The sequence below is a fragment of the Bos indicus x Bos taurus genome, chromosome 27 (assembly GCF_003369695.1).
Source record: "Bos indicus x Bos taurus breed Angus x Brahman F1 hybrid chromosome 27, Bos_hybrid_MaternalHap_v2.0, whole genome shotgun sequence".
NCBI classification, from domain to species: Eukaryota; Metazoa; Chordata; class Mammalia; order Artiodactyla; family Bovidae; genus Bos; species Bos indicus x Bos taurus.
The window spans coordinates 38,190,312-38,207,353 of NC_040102.1; the positions used below are offsets into that span (position 1 = coordinate 38,190,312).

Sequence of the window (17,042 nt, forward strand, 5' to 3'; positions counted from 1 at the left end):
CGGTAAAATGTCTTGTGGAAATGAAGGTACTGGGATTCCCACAGCGTGAGCCTTGGAGTGAGTGGCAGAGTCTGATGTTAATTCAGCGTGGCGTGGGGCTGGCCAGCCAGCATGCTGTCCTAGCCTCTGTTTTCCTGTTGCCAGTGAAGCAGGCTCTCACCGCTTTCCTCTGTTCATCCTGTGACCCCCCTTCTTCTCCTCTCACCCAGTTTCCTAGTCTAAGCATCAGCTGAAGGAGACGCTTTTGATTATGCTTATCCACACGTGACATTGACCCAAGCCAGTGGGTCCCAGGGCCGGGGATCTTCTTCACGTATGATAGTTGTGTATTTACTCTGTTCAGACTGAGAAAATGTGTAAGAATGAAGAAAAGAATCTAGTGACAGTTTGATTCTTTTTTACAGGTTGACTATGTCATAGAACTTCTGTAGAAGTAGCTAGATTTGCAGGCATTTGTTTCTATTAAGGGGCTCCCCGGTGGTTCAGTGGTAAAGAATCCGCCTGCCAGCACAGGAGACGTAGGTTCAGTCCCGGGGTGGGGATGATCCCCTGGAGAAAGAAATGGCAACTTGTTTCAGTATTCCTGCCTGGAGAATCCCACAGACAGAGGAGCCTGGCAAGCTGTACAGTCCATGGGGTCTCAAGAGTCGGATATGAGTTAGCGATTAAACTACCACCACCATTTCTGTTAAAAACTGGATTGCTTTTTAAAAAGCTAATATTGTTTTAATAATAATTTCAAATAAACATGTATCTTATTAATCACAATAATTTGAAACATAGCATTAAATAAAGGTGTGAGGTTTGTTATTTATTCAGATAACTCTGCACGCTTGATACACAAACGAGACGCCCTGGGGTGTCTTGTGCGTGGGTTCAGAACCATAGGTCTTGAACTCACTCGTCTTCCATGTTTGAGGAATTGAAAAGAGATTAAGTGATATACTACACTTCTTTTTGGCAACTGGAATATAAGAGAGAGTTTGTATAAGTGAATGGTTTAGTATTATCTTAATTTATGCCAATCATACATAATTAACAAGTGGTTATAGTGGCAGAATTACATATGAGGGAGAAAATGATAAATACAAATCTCTCTGTATCTTCAAAATCATGTTTTTAGTGATTATTAGTTCTCAGCTTTGTTTTTAAAAGTGTGTGCTACATACTGGAGATTGTTGTTTAAGTTTTGTATATTAGACTTTTTTATTCTTGTATACAATGCATGCTGTTACAAGACTGTTGAACATATAGTAGCTGCCATAAAAACTAACCATGTGAAAATGTGTTTCTCTTCTTTTCCTCTGGATTCTTTTTAAAAATGAATTTTCCTTCTAGGTGGTAAGTTTTTAATCCATAATTTTGGATGTAGCTTCTCTTGCATCATGATTACCTGAATTATGGTACAGTGTCTGACTTACTAGCAATGGCTCCTATGAAAGTGAATCATTCATAAAGACTATAGAGTGAATTATTTCTAATATCTTCCCCTTTCACCCTCTCCTTATGCTATACTGCCTAGGCCTCACCTCTCATTACTTAGTCCAGAGCCAGAGTAATCCTCTTGGGAAATGAACTAATAATCCACTTCCCTTTTCTTCCCTGCCATCGTGTCATAATAGCATGACCTTTCTAAGAAGTGCTGAGACAAGCTTGCCCTCACGCTCTCAGTGGGGAAGGTGTAACCTGAGAGGTTCTCTTCTTAAGGCTGTTCATTGGGAATCTTCCTGTACTATGGAATGACGTGTTGAAAATGCATTGGCATGGGCCTTTGTTCTTCCTGCTAATCTTACTAATAAAATGGTAGAAGGTGTACTAACATAGCAAGCCTAATTCAGTGCTGTATGTTGGAATGCTTTTCTGGCTTCCCCTTTTCTAGTTTATTCTATCATTAAACAAACACTTAAGTGTTTATGCTCCACTCCAAGTTTGCTGCCATCTGGGTAAGGATCAGAAGTCAGATGGAGTGGTGTTGGTAGGCTCGCCGCCCTTAGCCGGGTTACCTACAGAGCTGGTGAGGGCTAACCGAGGTGCTGTGGTAGAGAAGCACTGGGGGAGGGGGTCTCTTAATTACATACATTTCACTAAGTGGGCCGCACAAAGGCAGTCTGCAATATATACAGTATTTTGGGGAGAAATTCATTCAGATGTTATAGTCCTTTCATTGGAACTAAAGAATGGTGATTCCCTTCTGTATCTATTTTAAAAAATGTGAATGATTTTTACCATTATTATACCAATAATATGGACTTACTTTTACTTATCTGCAAGTGGTTTACTAACCTTCATTAAATAAGTATTTTCTAATTGTGGTCACATTTGCTAAGTAATCTCTTTTATTTTTAAAATGCCCCTTCGTCTATGAAGTCTGTATGTAAGTTAGACTTTTGTACATACAGGTCAATTTCTGTCAAAACAGTAAACAGATTTATTTTTCTCTTGTTCTGTTGGACAAGTTGTACTGAGTATTGTTACTATCAACAAGCAGAGAGTTGAAACTCTATTTTTTAAAGCCTTGCATTTTATTGGAAATAGTATGAATAAAATGATTTATCATGTTAGAATGCATTCATACCTTTTCCTTTTCTGAGCTACTCTGCAGGTATGCTCTATTAACTTAAAAGTATCTCTCTTGTCCTCCAGTCATATTCAAAATCCAGCCTCTCGAATCCAAGACTGAAGACAGGCAGCAGGGCCGGGACAGTAGTCGGGAGGACTGGACCCTGAAATGGGAGGAAGTTTCAGAAGAAGAACTGAGATGCAGTAGAGAGCGGGGTAGGCGGAAGCATAGGCGTTGGCCAGTTTCTCAGCTAAAAGTCGGAAGTGATCCACAAGACGGTGCTGCCCAGGCCAGGCCGTGGTCAAAGGCGGGAGCCAGGGCATTGTTGTCAATCAAGATTTTGCGACAAAATCTGCCCTTTAACACCGCGGCTTGGGATTTTTAGTGACAATTTTATCTGAAATGTGTCTGTGCTTTCTGGCAGAGCCAGGCCCCCAACCACCCCACTCCACCCCCGCCCCCGCCACACATAGGGGTGGGGAGTGGGCTGTGGTCCTTCTGGAGTGGTGGCTGCCTGTCTGGGCTGGGCGCCTGCAGATGCTCTGTCCTTGGGAGCCTCGGCCTGCTGCTCATTATCTTCAGGTTTGTTGCACAAGGCAGGACCTTAGTGGTTTTTTGAGGGGTTGGGTTATGGGTTGGATAAGGGCTAAAACCACGGCAAGGACACTGTACTGGTATAGGAAAGAAAGAAGGCAAGGAATACAGTACAGCTTTTGTAATAGGATAATGTCAAAAAGTTGTGTAGTTCCGTTGGAGATAGATCTTAGGAACTCATTATTTTTCAATTTGTAAACTGTGTGAGTAATTGTGATAATTCAAAGATGGGCTCTCTAGGACACTGAAATTTTGAAGGCTGGGTTAAATAAATATTTGGTTATTATCAGAAGTGGAAAATGACTATTGTGAGACCTGTAATTGAAGAATTTTAATGCTTTTCCTTTTCATGTCATGCTATCTCGTCTCTCCACCCTCAGGAGCAGCGCAGATCTCCGTGAGGTTGCTAGGTAGTCAATTTGCACCTCAGGAAACCTCTGTGGGCGCCTGCGGTTGTCGTCCTGGTAACTGACATCTGCCCCCTCCTGTGGCGCGGTGGTCTCTGAGGACCCCGCTTTGTGTCCCTGCAGCCCTCTTTCCTCGGGAGGGCCAGCCCTGGCTGCAATTTCTTTTTCTATCTGAGCCCTGTCCCTCTGCGGACTTCCAGCCATGGGTGACATTTACTTCCAGTAAGCCTCCTCCCCTTGGAGTCCTCCTTTACACGCCCTTGGTGCTGCGTCCTTCCTTTTCCGGTTAGACTCTGCAGCCACAGTGACTCCTCCAGGCTCTCATCACTTCAGAGTGGCAACTGCCTAGAATTTTAGTAGGAATCCTTACTTAAGCGCATCATAATCAATCACGCACGGGAGGATCTTCCTGGCTTTCATCACTCCTCAAGATGACAGCCTCCCTTTCCATTTTCCTTCCCTGCATTTCTTCCTCCCTGTCCCTACCCTCTTCTCTTTCTTTTTGGTAGTTCTACTTTCCTTAGAATTGGGTCATACTTATAAAACACAGCAGGTGTAGCTTTCCAGTTGAGTCAGTGGGGCTCATTTAGGGACCTCAGATCCTCTCGCTGATACATTGTTCAGCCCTCCGCCCTTCTCTTTCTTACCAGGATGTGTTTTCACATTTGCACAGATCGTTAGTACAAGGTGATAAAGGAAAGCAGATGGAACTCTTATTAAGGCAGGGCTGGCTCTTTCCTCCCACAGATAGTTTGGGGAAGAGCAAGAATGAGGACGAGGAAGGGGATAGGAACCTCCGGCCTCTGACCCTCTTATTTACTTTAATGTCTGCCTTTCTAGACAATCATGTTAGAAGCAGAGATCAGTCTTTGAATTAATAATGAGAACAGTCTTTTCCTTTATCTTCTCAAATTTTAGAGGAACTACTTTTTATGAAGCAGTAATCGAGCCTGCTACTAAATAATTCTCAAGCTTTTTGTTCTCAGGATCCCTTTATACTCTATATTTTTGAGGGCCACCAGAAAACTTTTACTTATATCTGTTAATATTTACCATATTAAAAACTAAAGTTGATGATTTAGAAAATGTATTGAATCACTTTTATAATAGCATTTATAAACCAATTAAATGAATAATATACTTCTACCAGACCACCTGACCTGCCTCTTGAGAAACCTGTAGGCTGGTCAAGAAGCAACAGTTAGAAATGGACATGGAACAACAGACTGGTTCCAAATCGGGAAAGGAGTACGTCAAGGCTGTATATTGTCACCTTGCTTATTTAACTTATATGCCGAGTACATCATGAGAAATGCTGGACTGGATGAAGCACAAGCTGGAATCAAGATTGCTGGAGAAATATAAATAACCTCAGATACACAGATGACACCACCCTTATGGCAGAAAGTGAAGAAGAACTAAAGAGCCTCTAGATGAAAGTGAAAGAGGAGAGTGAAAAAGATGGCTTAAAGCTCAACATTCAGAAAACTAAGATCATGGCATCTGGTCCCATCACTTCATGGCAAATAGATGGGGAAACAGTGGAAACAGTGACAGACTATTTTGGGGGGCTCCAAAATCACTGCAGATGGTGACTGCAGCCATGAAATTAAAAGACGTTTGCTCCTTGGAAGAAAAGCTATGACCAACCTAGACAGCTTATTAAAGAGCAGAGACATTACTTTGCCAACAAAGGTGTGTCTAGTCAAGGCTATGGTTTTTCCAGTGGTCATGTATGGATGTAAGAGTTGGACTATAAAGAAAGCTGAGTGCCAAAGAATTGATGCTTTTGAACTGTGGTGTTAGAGAAGACTCTTGAGAGTCCCTTGGACAACAAGGAGATCCAACCAGTCAATTCTAAAGGAAATCAATCCTGAATATTCACTGGAAGGACTGATGCTGAAGCTCCAATACTTTGGCCCCGATGCAAAGAACTGACTCTTTTGAAAAGACCCCGATGCTGGGAAAGATGGAAGGCGAGAGAAGGGGACGACAGAGGATGAGATGGTTGGATGGCATCACTCACTCAATGGACATGAGTTTGAGCAAACTCTGGGAGCTGGTGATGGACAGGGAGGCCTGGCGTGCTGCAGTCCATGGGGTCGCAAAGAGTCAGACACGACTGAGGGACTTAACTGAACTGATGAGTAATAATTATACTTAAAATTTAGTGAAAAAATTAGCATTTAAAAATTTTTGAAAATCTTCATGTTTGGTTTAATAGTAGACTGCTAGATTCTCTGCTTCCACGTTTTGTCTGTCACAGTATATCACAAGTCATGTAGCTTCTAGAATACTCCACTGTAACTTATGAGAGAGAGACTGAAAAATGTTTTTATTGTTATTATGAAAATAGGTTTGACTTCATGGATACCCTGAACAGAATCCCTGAACCATACTTTGAGAATCACTGTGTTACCATAGTATTTTCAGTTGCCATACATATTTTTTTCTTCATGCTATTTCTGGCTCCTTTTTCAGTGGCAATGTATTATGGAAGTGCTGGGGAATCCCAGTAATATTTCAGATCTCTCTAAAGGTGGAACTTATAGCACACTAGCTTTGTGTTTGGGGTTTATGAAAGAGTACTTTGAGTATCACAGCTACAGCTTCTTGGTTTGTAAATTTACAAAGGATCCTGTTTTGCCAGCTAATCATGTGTATTAAAAACTGGACACCTGAGGGCAGCAGAACACAATTAAGCTTATCTGATAGAGACGCATATGAAACCAAAGCAAAGAAGCAGCTTTCAGCAGAGCTCCAGAACTGAAGTCATTACCAAGTCAGTAGTGTGCTTTTTCAGCACTTACTGTAACATGTTGGAGGAGGTGGAGTTGCCATGTGGGAGGGTATGCCTGCTGTGTCTTAATATCTCAAGATTTATGAAGCCAGATTTTACCAATGGATCAAGAGAGCCTTCAGTTTCTCCGAAAGCATGTTTTCCACAAAGCTTCCAGACTTTACACTATTAAAAATGAAAAATTTGAGGATTGTTATACTAATTCTTCAACCTTTCATCCAGAGTGTAGACTGTGGGCTGCTTCCTGGTGAGTGCAGAGTTGAGACGCCACTTCAGCAGCAGCTCACCCTCAGGCCTGAGCGAGGGTCAGGTCTTGGCTGGAGCTCCATTCTCCGTGTCAGAGAAGCGGGCTCAAAGCAAAGCCGTGGTCACACTTAGGCTCAGTTTTGGACTGTAGCTTGTGTGGTGTCTAAGACGTTGCTAAGATCTCCATCTTACCTTTCCTCCTCCACTCTCAGTTACCGCTGAAGTCCGGAGCTGATTATCTGCTGGGATGGGGGGAAAATGCCACCACTTTAGCAGAGGATAAACCCGAAGTTAAAGCCCAGAGTGTGTCGGATGCCTGACCCATTAGCTCATCTGTGACGTGTCCTCGGGACTGGGGCCTCCTCCTTCCATTTTCCTGTAGCCTCGTGCTCAGTCGCTCCAGTCGTGTGCAACTCTTTGCAACCCCGTGGAGCCTTAGTGCACCAGGCTCCTCTGCTGTGAGATTCTCCAAGCAAGACTGCTGGAGTGAGTTGCCATGCCCTCCTCCAGGGAGTCTTCCCAACCCAGGGATTGAACCTGTGTCTCCTGCATTGCAAGCAGATTCTCTCACCAATGACCCACTGGGGAAGCCCTTCTTATCGACTAAGGGCCTGCAAACCACGCCCCGCAGTCCAGCTGGTTTTCCTGAACACGATCACACACATTTGCAGACTAAAATGACAGCGTTGAGTAGTTGTAACAGGGATCTTACGGCCTGTAAAGCCTAGAATATTTATCTGATCCCTGACAGAAATTTACAAAACTTGTCTCTTCCAGACCAGACTCTTGCCCTGGTCTATGAAACCTTCTACTTCCTCCCTAAAAGTAGTAGGTAAGGCTGAGGAGGATCCTTTTACCTAACATTCTAAATGAGAAACATGTTTACATCCAAGTTATATTTTTCAGACATGATAAATTCATCATAATTTATTCATATAAATACTTTATATCTAAAAGGAATCAAATGGAGAAAACAGCTCTTTATTTTTAAGAAAATATATTTTTAAATGACTGTTTAGTCATTTGGGGAGAATAACCTTAAATTTGTCTGGGAGTGTGAACCCCCAGTCTGGGTTTTTTTTTTTTTTTTTTTAACTTTTGACTAATATTTTCTCTCATTAAGGATAGTACCTTAATTGGTTAAATTGTCAAGATTTGGGCCTGACTGGTATTTTGGGATTTCAGATAGAATTATTTTTTGTGGCTTCTCCATTTTAAGTTTGGTTAAAAATGCCTCCTGATTCTAAAGATATGATCTCCAGATTTACATTCTTTGAACATCTCAGATTTGATTGGAAATACTGTATTGATTTCAAAGAATAATTTTCGAGCCTTTCAGTGCATAGGAGGCCTTTTCAAATTCCTATGCTTTATTCATTTAATGGGAAAGAATTCAGAATATCAGAAAGTTCTATGAAAGTGCTGCCTTGGCATGCAACTGCCAGCATTTGTTTCAGAGAAGGCCTCCTTTTCCCCAAAGTCATGATTCAACTTGAAAACAAGACTAGAACCATGATGCCTATGAACTGTTGAGATGCAAAGTCAGTGATTAGAGTAAGCTTTGACAGTATTTGTTTGAATAATAGTTTTTCAAATTAATTGATACAAATTGGTATAACACAGTCTCATAAGTACTTATAAGGACTGTTTCTTGATGACAAAGACTTCATTTTCCTTGGACTCCCTGATAAAAATAGCATAAAGACTTGGGGAGTGTTTAAACATGGATGTCAGCAGGACGCACAGTGGGCTCACCTGACTCTGCTTTTGCTCCTAGACGTCACCGGGAAGAATGACTAGTGAGGCAGAGGAGGACAGGGAGTTGCAGATGTAAACAGCCTTGACTATTCAGGAAGTTAGCTTACAGAAATAAGAGGATTATAAGAGAATACTATCAACAATTGTATGTTAACAAAAGATCACGCACGTGAAATGGACAGGTTCCTAGAATGATAAATACTGTTGAAACTGAATCAAGGAGAAATAGAAAATCTGAATAGACCTATAGCAAATAAAGAGATTTAATTAATAATAAATAAAACTTTCCTCAAAGAAAAGCCCAAGACCAGATGGCTTTATTTGTGAATTATACTAAACATTTAAAGAGGTTTTGATATAAATCCTTCACAAAATCTTCAGAAAAAAATAAAAGGGGAGTGATTACTTTTCAAAGCATTCTATGAGGACTATACTACCCTGATACCAAAACCAGACAAAACTATCACAAGAAAACTAATATCCCTTATGAATAGCCCTGTGAATATAGACTCAAAATCCTTAGAAAAAGGAAAATATAGTCTAGCAGTATATAAAAAAGACTATATATTCTAACCATTTGAAATTTATTATAGGAATGCAAGATTAGTTCAACATATGAAAATCAATCTAAACTCCTTATTAATGGAATAAAAGAGAAAAGCCATGATTATCTCAGTAAATACATAAGCACTGCCAAAATCCAACACCATTTTATAACTAAAAAAAAAAATATATAATATGCCAGGAATAAAAAGGAATTTCGTTAATTCCTAAAAATGAGCATTTATGAAAAACTCATAGCTAACATCATACTTTCTGGAAAAGTTGGAAGACTTTTTGTGCCCCAGATCAGAAACAAGGCAAAAGTGTCCAGCCTTGCCACTTCTTTGTTACATATTGAAGATTTTATCCAGGGTGAGTAGGCAAGGAAAAAAAATAAAACATGTCATGATTAGAATGAAATAAGTAAAATTTTCTCTGTTTGCAGAAGACTTGATCTTTTATGTAGAAAATCCTAAGGAATCTACAAAAGAAAAAAATGATTAGAATCTAAAAAACAGTTCCGCAAGGCTGTAGAATAAAAGTTGAAAATACAAAGATCGTTTGCATTGCTGACACTAGCGGTGAAGAATGTGAAAAGGAAATGTTCCATTTACAGTATCATCAGAAATACTAAGACACTTAAGAATAAACTTAACAAAATAAGATGAATGCATTGACGTTGAAAACTACAAAACATTGTTGAAAGAAACCAAGTAAGTGGAAAGTAATTTCATGGTATTGGATTGGAACCCTTAGTGTTAAAGTGCCATGCTCTCCAGAGTGATCTTCAGATTCAACACAGTCATCCTCAAAATGCCAGCTGACCTTTTTGTCCCCACAGAAAATTGATAAGCTGCTACTGAAATTCAATTACAATTTCTATCCAAGTCCCAATGGCATTTTTTGCAGAAAAGAAAAATTCATCCTAAAATTCACATGGAATCTCAAGGGACTGTGAATAGCCTAAACAGATTTGAAAAACAACAAAACTAGAGAACTCACACCTCCTGATTTCAAAACGTATTACACATCTACAGTAATCTAAAGAGTGTGATACTGGTGTAAAGACAGGCAAATAGGCAAACGGAATAGAATACAGAGCCCCTAATGGACTCTTGTATATATACTTTTTAATGATCTTCAGCAAGGGTGCCAAGATTACTCAATGGGGAAAGGACAGTCTCTTCAACACATGGTGCTGGGAATAAAGGACATCCAAAGCAGAAAGTGAAGTTGTACCCTTATACCATATAAAAGATTAACTCAACGTAGATTAAAGGCCTAAAACGGCAAAACTATGAGAATAAAACATAGAGATAAAGCTTCATAATGTTGGACTTGGCAATGATTTCTTGGATCCGACACCCAAACCACAGGTAGCAAAATTTAAAATAGACAAATGGGCTTACAGCAAACTTGCAAACTTTTGTACACAAAAGAATACTACAAAGTGAAATGACAACCTACAGAAAGGGAGAAGATATTTGCAACTCTTATATCTGATGAGTAATAAATATCCAGAATATGTAACGAACTCCTACAACTCTACAACAGTTAAATTAATTACCCCATTTTAAAAGAGGGAAAAGGATTTGAATTAGACATTTATCTGAAGATATTATACAAATAACAAGGAAGCATATGAAAAAATTCTCAACTTTCACTAATTATCAGAGAAATGCCAATTAAAACTACCTCATACCTATGAGGATGGCTACTTTTTTTTTTTTTTTTTTAAAAGCAAAATAACAGAAGGTGGCAAGTATAGGGAGAAATTGGAATCCTTGTATGCTGTTGGTGGGATTGTAAAATGGTGTACCCCTATGGAAAGGAACATGGCAGTGCCTTAAAAAATTAGAAATAGCACATGATACCCCTATCCTATTTCTGGGTATATATCTAAAAGATTTGAAAGCAGGATCTCAAGGAGATATTTGCATACCCATGTTCATAGCAGTACTTCACAAAGCCCGGAAGTGGAACACCCCAAATGTCCATCAATGGATAAACTGTCGAACAAAATTGTAGTATACATCTAATGAAATCCTCAGCCTTAGAAAGGAGGAACCTCTGACACGTGCTGCAAGATGGACAAACTTTGAGAACACTATGATTTCACTTTCATGAGTTACCTAAATATTCAGAGTCATTAGAACAGAAGGTAGACTGATAGTTTCCAGAAGGTGGAGGGGAGGTGGATAGGAAGTTATATAGAGTTTAAGATTTGCAAGATGAAGTAGTTCTGGAAATCTGTTTCACCACAATGTAAAAATACATAACCCTACTGAACTGTGCACATAAAAATCATTAAGATGGTGAATTGTTTGTATTTTTAACCATAACAATAAGAATGCAGAGGTGAAAACAACTTGCTACAAAGCTATGAGAGTCAAGAGAGTGTTACACTGGCATCAAACCAAACATCTAGATCTGTTCAATAGAGTTAAGAGTTAAGGAGTAAACCCTTACATTCCAGTCTGTTGATTTTTGATGAGGATGCCAAGGCCACTCATTGGAGAAAGAATACATATGGTGCTGGGACAGCTGGATAGTCATATGCAAAAGAATGAAATTAGATTTTTCTTTGCTACTCTGTACAAAAATTAATGCGAAATGGATCAAATATCTAAATGTAAGAGCTAAAAGTATAAAATCTCTTAGAAAACATAGGAGTAAATCTTTGTGACTTTGGATTGATTTGACATTAATTTGTTACATATGACACCAAAAGCACAAGCAACCAAAGAAAAAATAAGTAAATTGAAATATCATCTAGATTAAAAACTTTCTCTGCTTCAAAGAATACCATCAAATGAGAAAATGCACATGATAGGAGACAGTATCTGCAAAGTACATATGCGGTAAGGAGCTTGTATCAAGAATATGTAAAGAACACAACTCAAGAATAAAAGACAATAATAAAAGGACAAAGGATTCAAATCAGCATTTCTCCAAAGAATATGTACATGTGGCCAGTAATGCATGAATGTATGCTGAACATCACCAGTCATTGCTGCTGCCGCTGCTGCTAAGTCGCTTCAGTCGTGTCTGACTCTGTGCAACCCCATAGACGGCAGCCTACCAGGCTCCTCTGTCCCTGGGATTCTCCAGTCAAGAACACTGGAGTGGGTTGCCATTTCCTTCTCCAAAGCATGAAAGGGAAACGTGAAAGTGAAGTCGCTCAGTCGTGTCCAACTCTTTGCAACCCCATGGACTGCAGCCTACCAGGCTCTTCCGTCCATGGGAGTTTCCAAGCAAGAGTACTGGAGTGGGGTGCCGTTGCCTTCTCAGTCATTAGGGAAATCCAAATCAGAAGCACAGGACACCAGTTTACACCCACTAGGTTGGCTTAAATAAAAAAGACAGAGAAGTGTTGGAGAGGATGTAGAGAAGCGGAAACCTTACACGCTTTTAGTGGGTATGTAACCTGGTGCCAGCAGTTCCTCAAGTGATTAAACACAGAGTTGCCATATGACCCAGCAATCCCGCTCCTGGGTGCACACATAGGAGGAATGAAAACAAGTCCACCCAAACTTATGCGAATATTTTTAGCTATATTATAGGAACCACAATGTGGAAGCAGTCCAAGTAGCCACCAATTTCTGAATGGATAAACAGAATTTAGTAAGTTCATATAATGGAATGTTGTTTGGCAATAAAAAGAAGTTAAATACTGGTTAATGCTTCAATATGGGTGAACTTGAAAGCATTATGCTAAATGAAAGAAGCCAGTCATAAAAGACTGTATTTGTATGATTCCATTTATGTGAAGTGTCCTGCATAGGCAGCTCCACAGGGCTTAGTAAATAAGAAGTTTATTATTGGTGTTCAAGAGAATGGGTAGTGAGGTGGAAGAGAGATCTAAGAGTGATGGCTAATGGATGTGGAGCGGCTTTCTGGGGTGATAAAAATGTTCTCAGTTTAGACTGGTGATGGCCATACTGCTTTAATGATATACTAAGAATTACTGAATTGTATAGTTCACAAGAATGAATGTTACATGAATTATATTTCGATAAAGCTGGTGTTTTTTTAAAAGTTGTAGTAAGTTGACACTTATATAACTGACATATTGACACTTACATATAACTTACTGGCATATTTTTAAAAATCTTCTTGTTTTGCTCCTGGTATTTGTAATTTGTCTACTTTTCCATAGTTTTATTTTTGTTTGTATAACATGTTTTTATATTTGGGAGTCTTGATATTGTTTTATTTGATACTTATTTTAACAAAAATTGCATAAATTGAGATGAAAGTTTCAGTTTCTTATTGCCAAAAGACTCAGGTGTTTCAATATAAAGCATTCTAAAACAAGTTTTATCATTATTAACATTGCAAGGATTAAAAACAGATAATGTCATCAAGTGAAAGTGAAGTCACTCAGTCGTGTCCGACTCTTTGTGAGCCCATGGACTGTAGCCTACCAGGCTCCTCCGTCCATGGGATTTTCCAGTCAAGAATACTGGAGTGGGTTGCCCTTTCCTTCTACAGGAGATCTTCCTGACCCAGGGATTAGAACCCGGGTCTCCCGCATGGTAGGCAGACGTTTTACCATCTGAACCACCAGGGAAGTCCACTGACAGGTCGGTATAAACCCCCGACAGGTTTCTGCTGTGAGCCGTATGAGGTCACTGCGGAACCGCAGAGCAGGGCTCCTTATTTGCTTCACGCAGGACGTTTCATTCATTCACACAAGCACACTGTAGAGTTAGTAAAGTACAGCAGAAAACATGTTTGCTAGGAGAACAAGGACCTAGAGCTCCAAGCATCCTTGCCTTGTCCTGAAGGATCCCGGATGAACCCCCAAGATGAAAGGCTGCTGCTGAGCCATAAAAGACTCCAGGATTCTTGGCCTCCAGAGGAGAAGAATTCAATCCGGGGCCAGTGACGAGGCTTGATTGCTCAGAGCTTTTGTGTAGTAAAGTTCTATTAAAGTATAAAAGGGATAGAGAAAGCTTCTGACACAGACATCAGAAGGGGGCAGAAAGAGTGCCCCAATGTTATCAAATCACATATTAAAAAAACATTTTTGTTCTTAAGTGATGATTAAATTATGTCCTCTTTTAATTTTGTTAAAAGCAAAGAATTGAAACCACCTAACTTGGAAAAGAATTTTTTACGTAGTCATTATTCATTCATTTTCTCAAATCCTTGAATCATATCCCAGAAAAGCCTTGCCAAGTCATATCAAAATGACTATTGATCGTACTTGCTAGTTTTTAGCTTAGGTGGCACCCTGTTTGATCCGATACACTTGATAAGGGAAAATTGAGCTATTGTCTTTTTCAATATAACGTTAGGAAACAGTATTTTCCATTAAGGTTCCTTTCTGTGCTTTAAATAAATTTCCACCAAAACTTGGGACTACAGCTGCAATGTATTTAAGTTATAGGAAATATCTACCAGACACATTAATTGGCAAAGCCAGTTCTCATTGTTAAAACATTTATGCAGTCTTTCCTCTAAGTGTGACTATCTATGCTGTCTTTCCTGATGGAAGAGGTAGGGTTTCAAACAAAAGTTATAATTAATTAGCAAGCACTGGACAGATTGTTTCATGTTTTAAGGCAGAAAGGCAGTTGTGGAAAAGGAAGTGAGAAGCGATGACTTTGAAGACACACAGGTGACTCTGTTCTCAGGCAGATGTGTATTTTTTAAGTTCTGTATAAATACTCCCTTGAAACTGTCTCTGGTTTTGCATTCCTTTTAAAGTCTGTCTCCAGAACATTCTGCACCAACTTGCAGACTGCTGTCCCACCCTGCTCTTGGTCTTCTCTGAATAGAATACAGCTGCAGAGCACGCGCTGCATCTGCCCGTGTGTCGTGTGCAGGGCCGTGCCGTGTGGGCGCACTTCATGTTCACTTGGACCACATTTGCCAGAGCCCCAGTCTCTGCACTTTGTTCTGCGTCCCTGCTCATGGCATGGGTTTCTGTGGGAGTCCAGACTCAACCTCAGAATCCTTCACAACTGGCAACTTTTATTAGCCAGTTGGAGCTGGCACTGGAGGCAATTCTGTGTCATAGCAATTTTATTAGTTTTCTCAGCATATTTGCATCTCTTCTCTTTTTACAGTTCACATTTTCTGTGTGTTTAGTCGCTCAGTCATGTCCAACTCTTTGTGACCCCATGTACTGCAGCCTGCCAGGCTCCTCTGTCCATGGCGATTCTTCAGGCAAGGACATTGGAGTGGGTTGCCATGCCCTCCTCCAGGGGAATCTTCCTCACGCAGAGATTGAACCCAGATCTCCTGCATTGCAGGTGGATTCTTTGCCATCTGAGCTATAAGGGAAGCCCTCACATTTTCTAATTTTTGTTTATTAATGAGATCATCTTTGGTTAAACTTATTATCCTTAAGTTGAGAACGAGTTTGGAAACAGTTCTCCAAGGATCTCTTGCTTTTCTTACATTTTGTAAACTGAAGTTTGGTTGCCTTTGTTCTGGTCTGTCTTTACAATATTATTTCTGTGGTGAGCAGCATTGGAAAAGTGACTTAGTGATTCCCAGAGCAGTGGTTAGATTTGTGTATGGCCTTGAAAGATACAAGCTGGTTTCTCTCTTTACAGCCAAGGGGTAGATATGCTTAACTGTCCCATTGCGAGGATTCAGGTTCCCAAACCTCAGCACTTCTCCTGTGTGTGCAGGAGTCAGCTGGCCCCACTCAAGGTGCTCTGAGTACTGGGACTCAGGGAAGTGGAGCAAGAAAGCGCTGGGGTCCCGGCCACTTCCGTTGTGATAAATTCCTGCGGTCCTGTTCTGACTGCATTCGGCGGCCTGTGATAGGCTAAGTTCTTAGCTTGAAGTAGCAGCCTGAAATCTCAGGTCCTTCATCATTCTTGGCAATAGGTAGGAAATACAAATAAAGAAGCAAATAAATAGCCATCAGAGTTCAGCTAAGAAATATCATTTTATTCATGCTTTTCCTGTAAAAACTACATTATATATTCTTTTCATAAATGTAGCAAAGGTTTTTCAGATTTTTTCTTAGGCTAAAATAAAACCTTGACATAATTTTGCTATTCATATTTAATGACAGTTTTCAAAGCATAATAAGCCATCTGTTTTTTTCATATGCATATAAACTTGTAGGTATATATATACACACACATATATTGGGGTGTTTGTGTCTGGTTTTGAAAAACCAAATCAATCTTATTTTGTTTGATCACATTTTCAAGAAATAATCTTAATTCCACCTGTGTCATCGTGATGTGTTATTTGCCTCTGTTCCAGAATATTGGAAAGAAGATGACCTGCCAAGAGTTCATCGCAAACCTCCAAGGGGTAGATGAAGGTGGTGATTTCTCCAAGGATCTACTGAAAGTAAGCATTGAAATGGTATTTATGTATTTACTTACTGAAGTAGAGTTGATTTAAAATATTATGTTAGTTTCAGGTATATAACATAATAATTCAAAATTTTTAGAGATTATACTTCATTTGAAGTTATTATAAACTATTGACTATATTCTCTTTGCTGTACAATATATTCTTGTAACTTATTTTTTTATATTTAGTAGTTTGTATCTCTTAATGCCCTACCTTGAAATACTGGTATTTAAAATATGTTTATATTTTCTACTTACTTTTTAATGTAAAATAGGCTAAGACCACTAAAGTCTTTTGTTGTTGTTTTTTTTTAGTTTTTCTGGTGAGGTTTCTGTTGGACATTGTCCTTGACATGTCAGACTGAAAACTACCCTTCAATTAATAATTCCTAGAAGTCCACATTATAATTTATAATACTGAGATAATCAGTAGATTTTGAATAATTCGTGCTACAACTAGTGGGCATTTTTTGATTTATGTGACTGTCAGAACTTGAGAAAGATCACCATGGTATATTCACTATGGAAACAAAAGAGCATTTGTCAGACAATAAAGGAAGCAGTTCTGACTGTTCAGTCCTCAGAAATCCACTCAGGCCGTCTTTGGAAAGACATTAAATTAAAATCTGAGTAATTGTGGAATGCCTGAGTTACTTGCACTGAGCTTTATTATTGACAACAGTTAGTGTGTTTTCCCTCTAATCAACTTTGGAATTCATAACATCCTGCAGCAGTATACATGAGATATGCATTTGACTCAAATACAAAATATAGAGATTGATAATGGATGTGGCTATTTTTGA

The 17,042-nt window shown here is 39.4% G+C and overlaps 1 protein-coding gene across 9 annotated transcripts in view; it reads left to right on the forward strand.

Annotated features, from left to right (window-relative positions):
- The window catches only part of PSD3 (pleckstrin and Sec7 domain containing 3), a 495,595-nt gene that overhangs the window by 255,007 nt on the left and 223,546 nt on the right, over positions 1-17,042 (forward strand). For all 9 annotated transcript variants that reach the window (XM_027529597.1, XM_027529598.1, XM_027529599.1 and 6 more), the window contains one exon: positions 16,145-16,234. In XM_027529597.1, the coding sequence (XP_027385398.1) occupies positions 16,145-16,234 (90 nt within the window). The remainder of the gene's footprint in view (positions 1-16,144; positions 16,235-17,042) is intronic.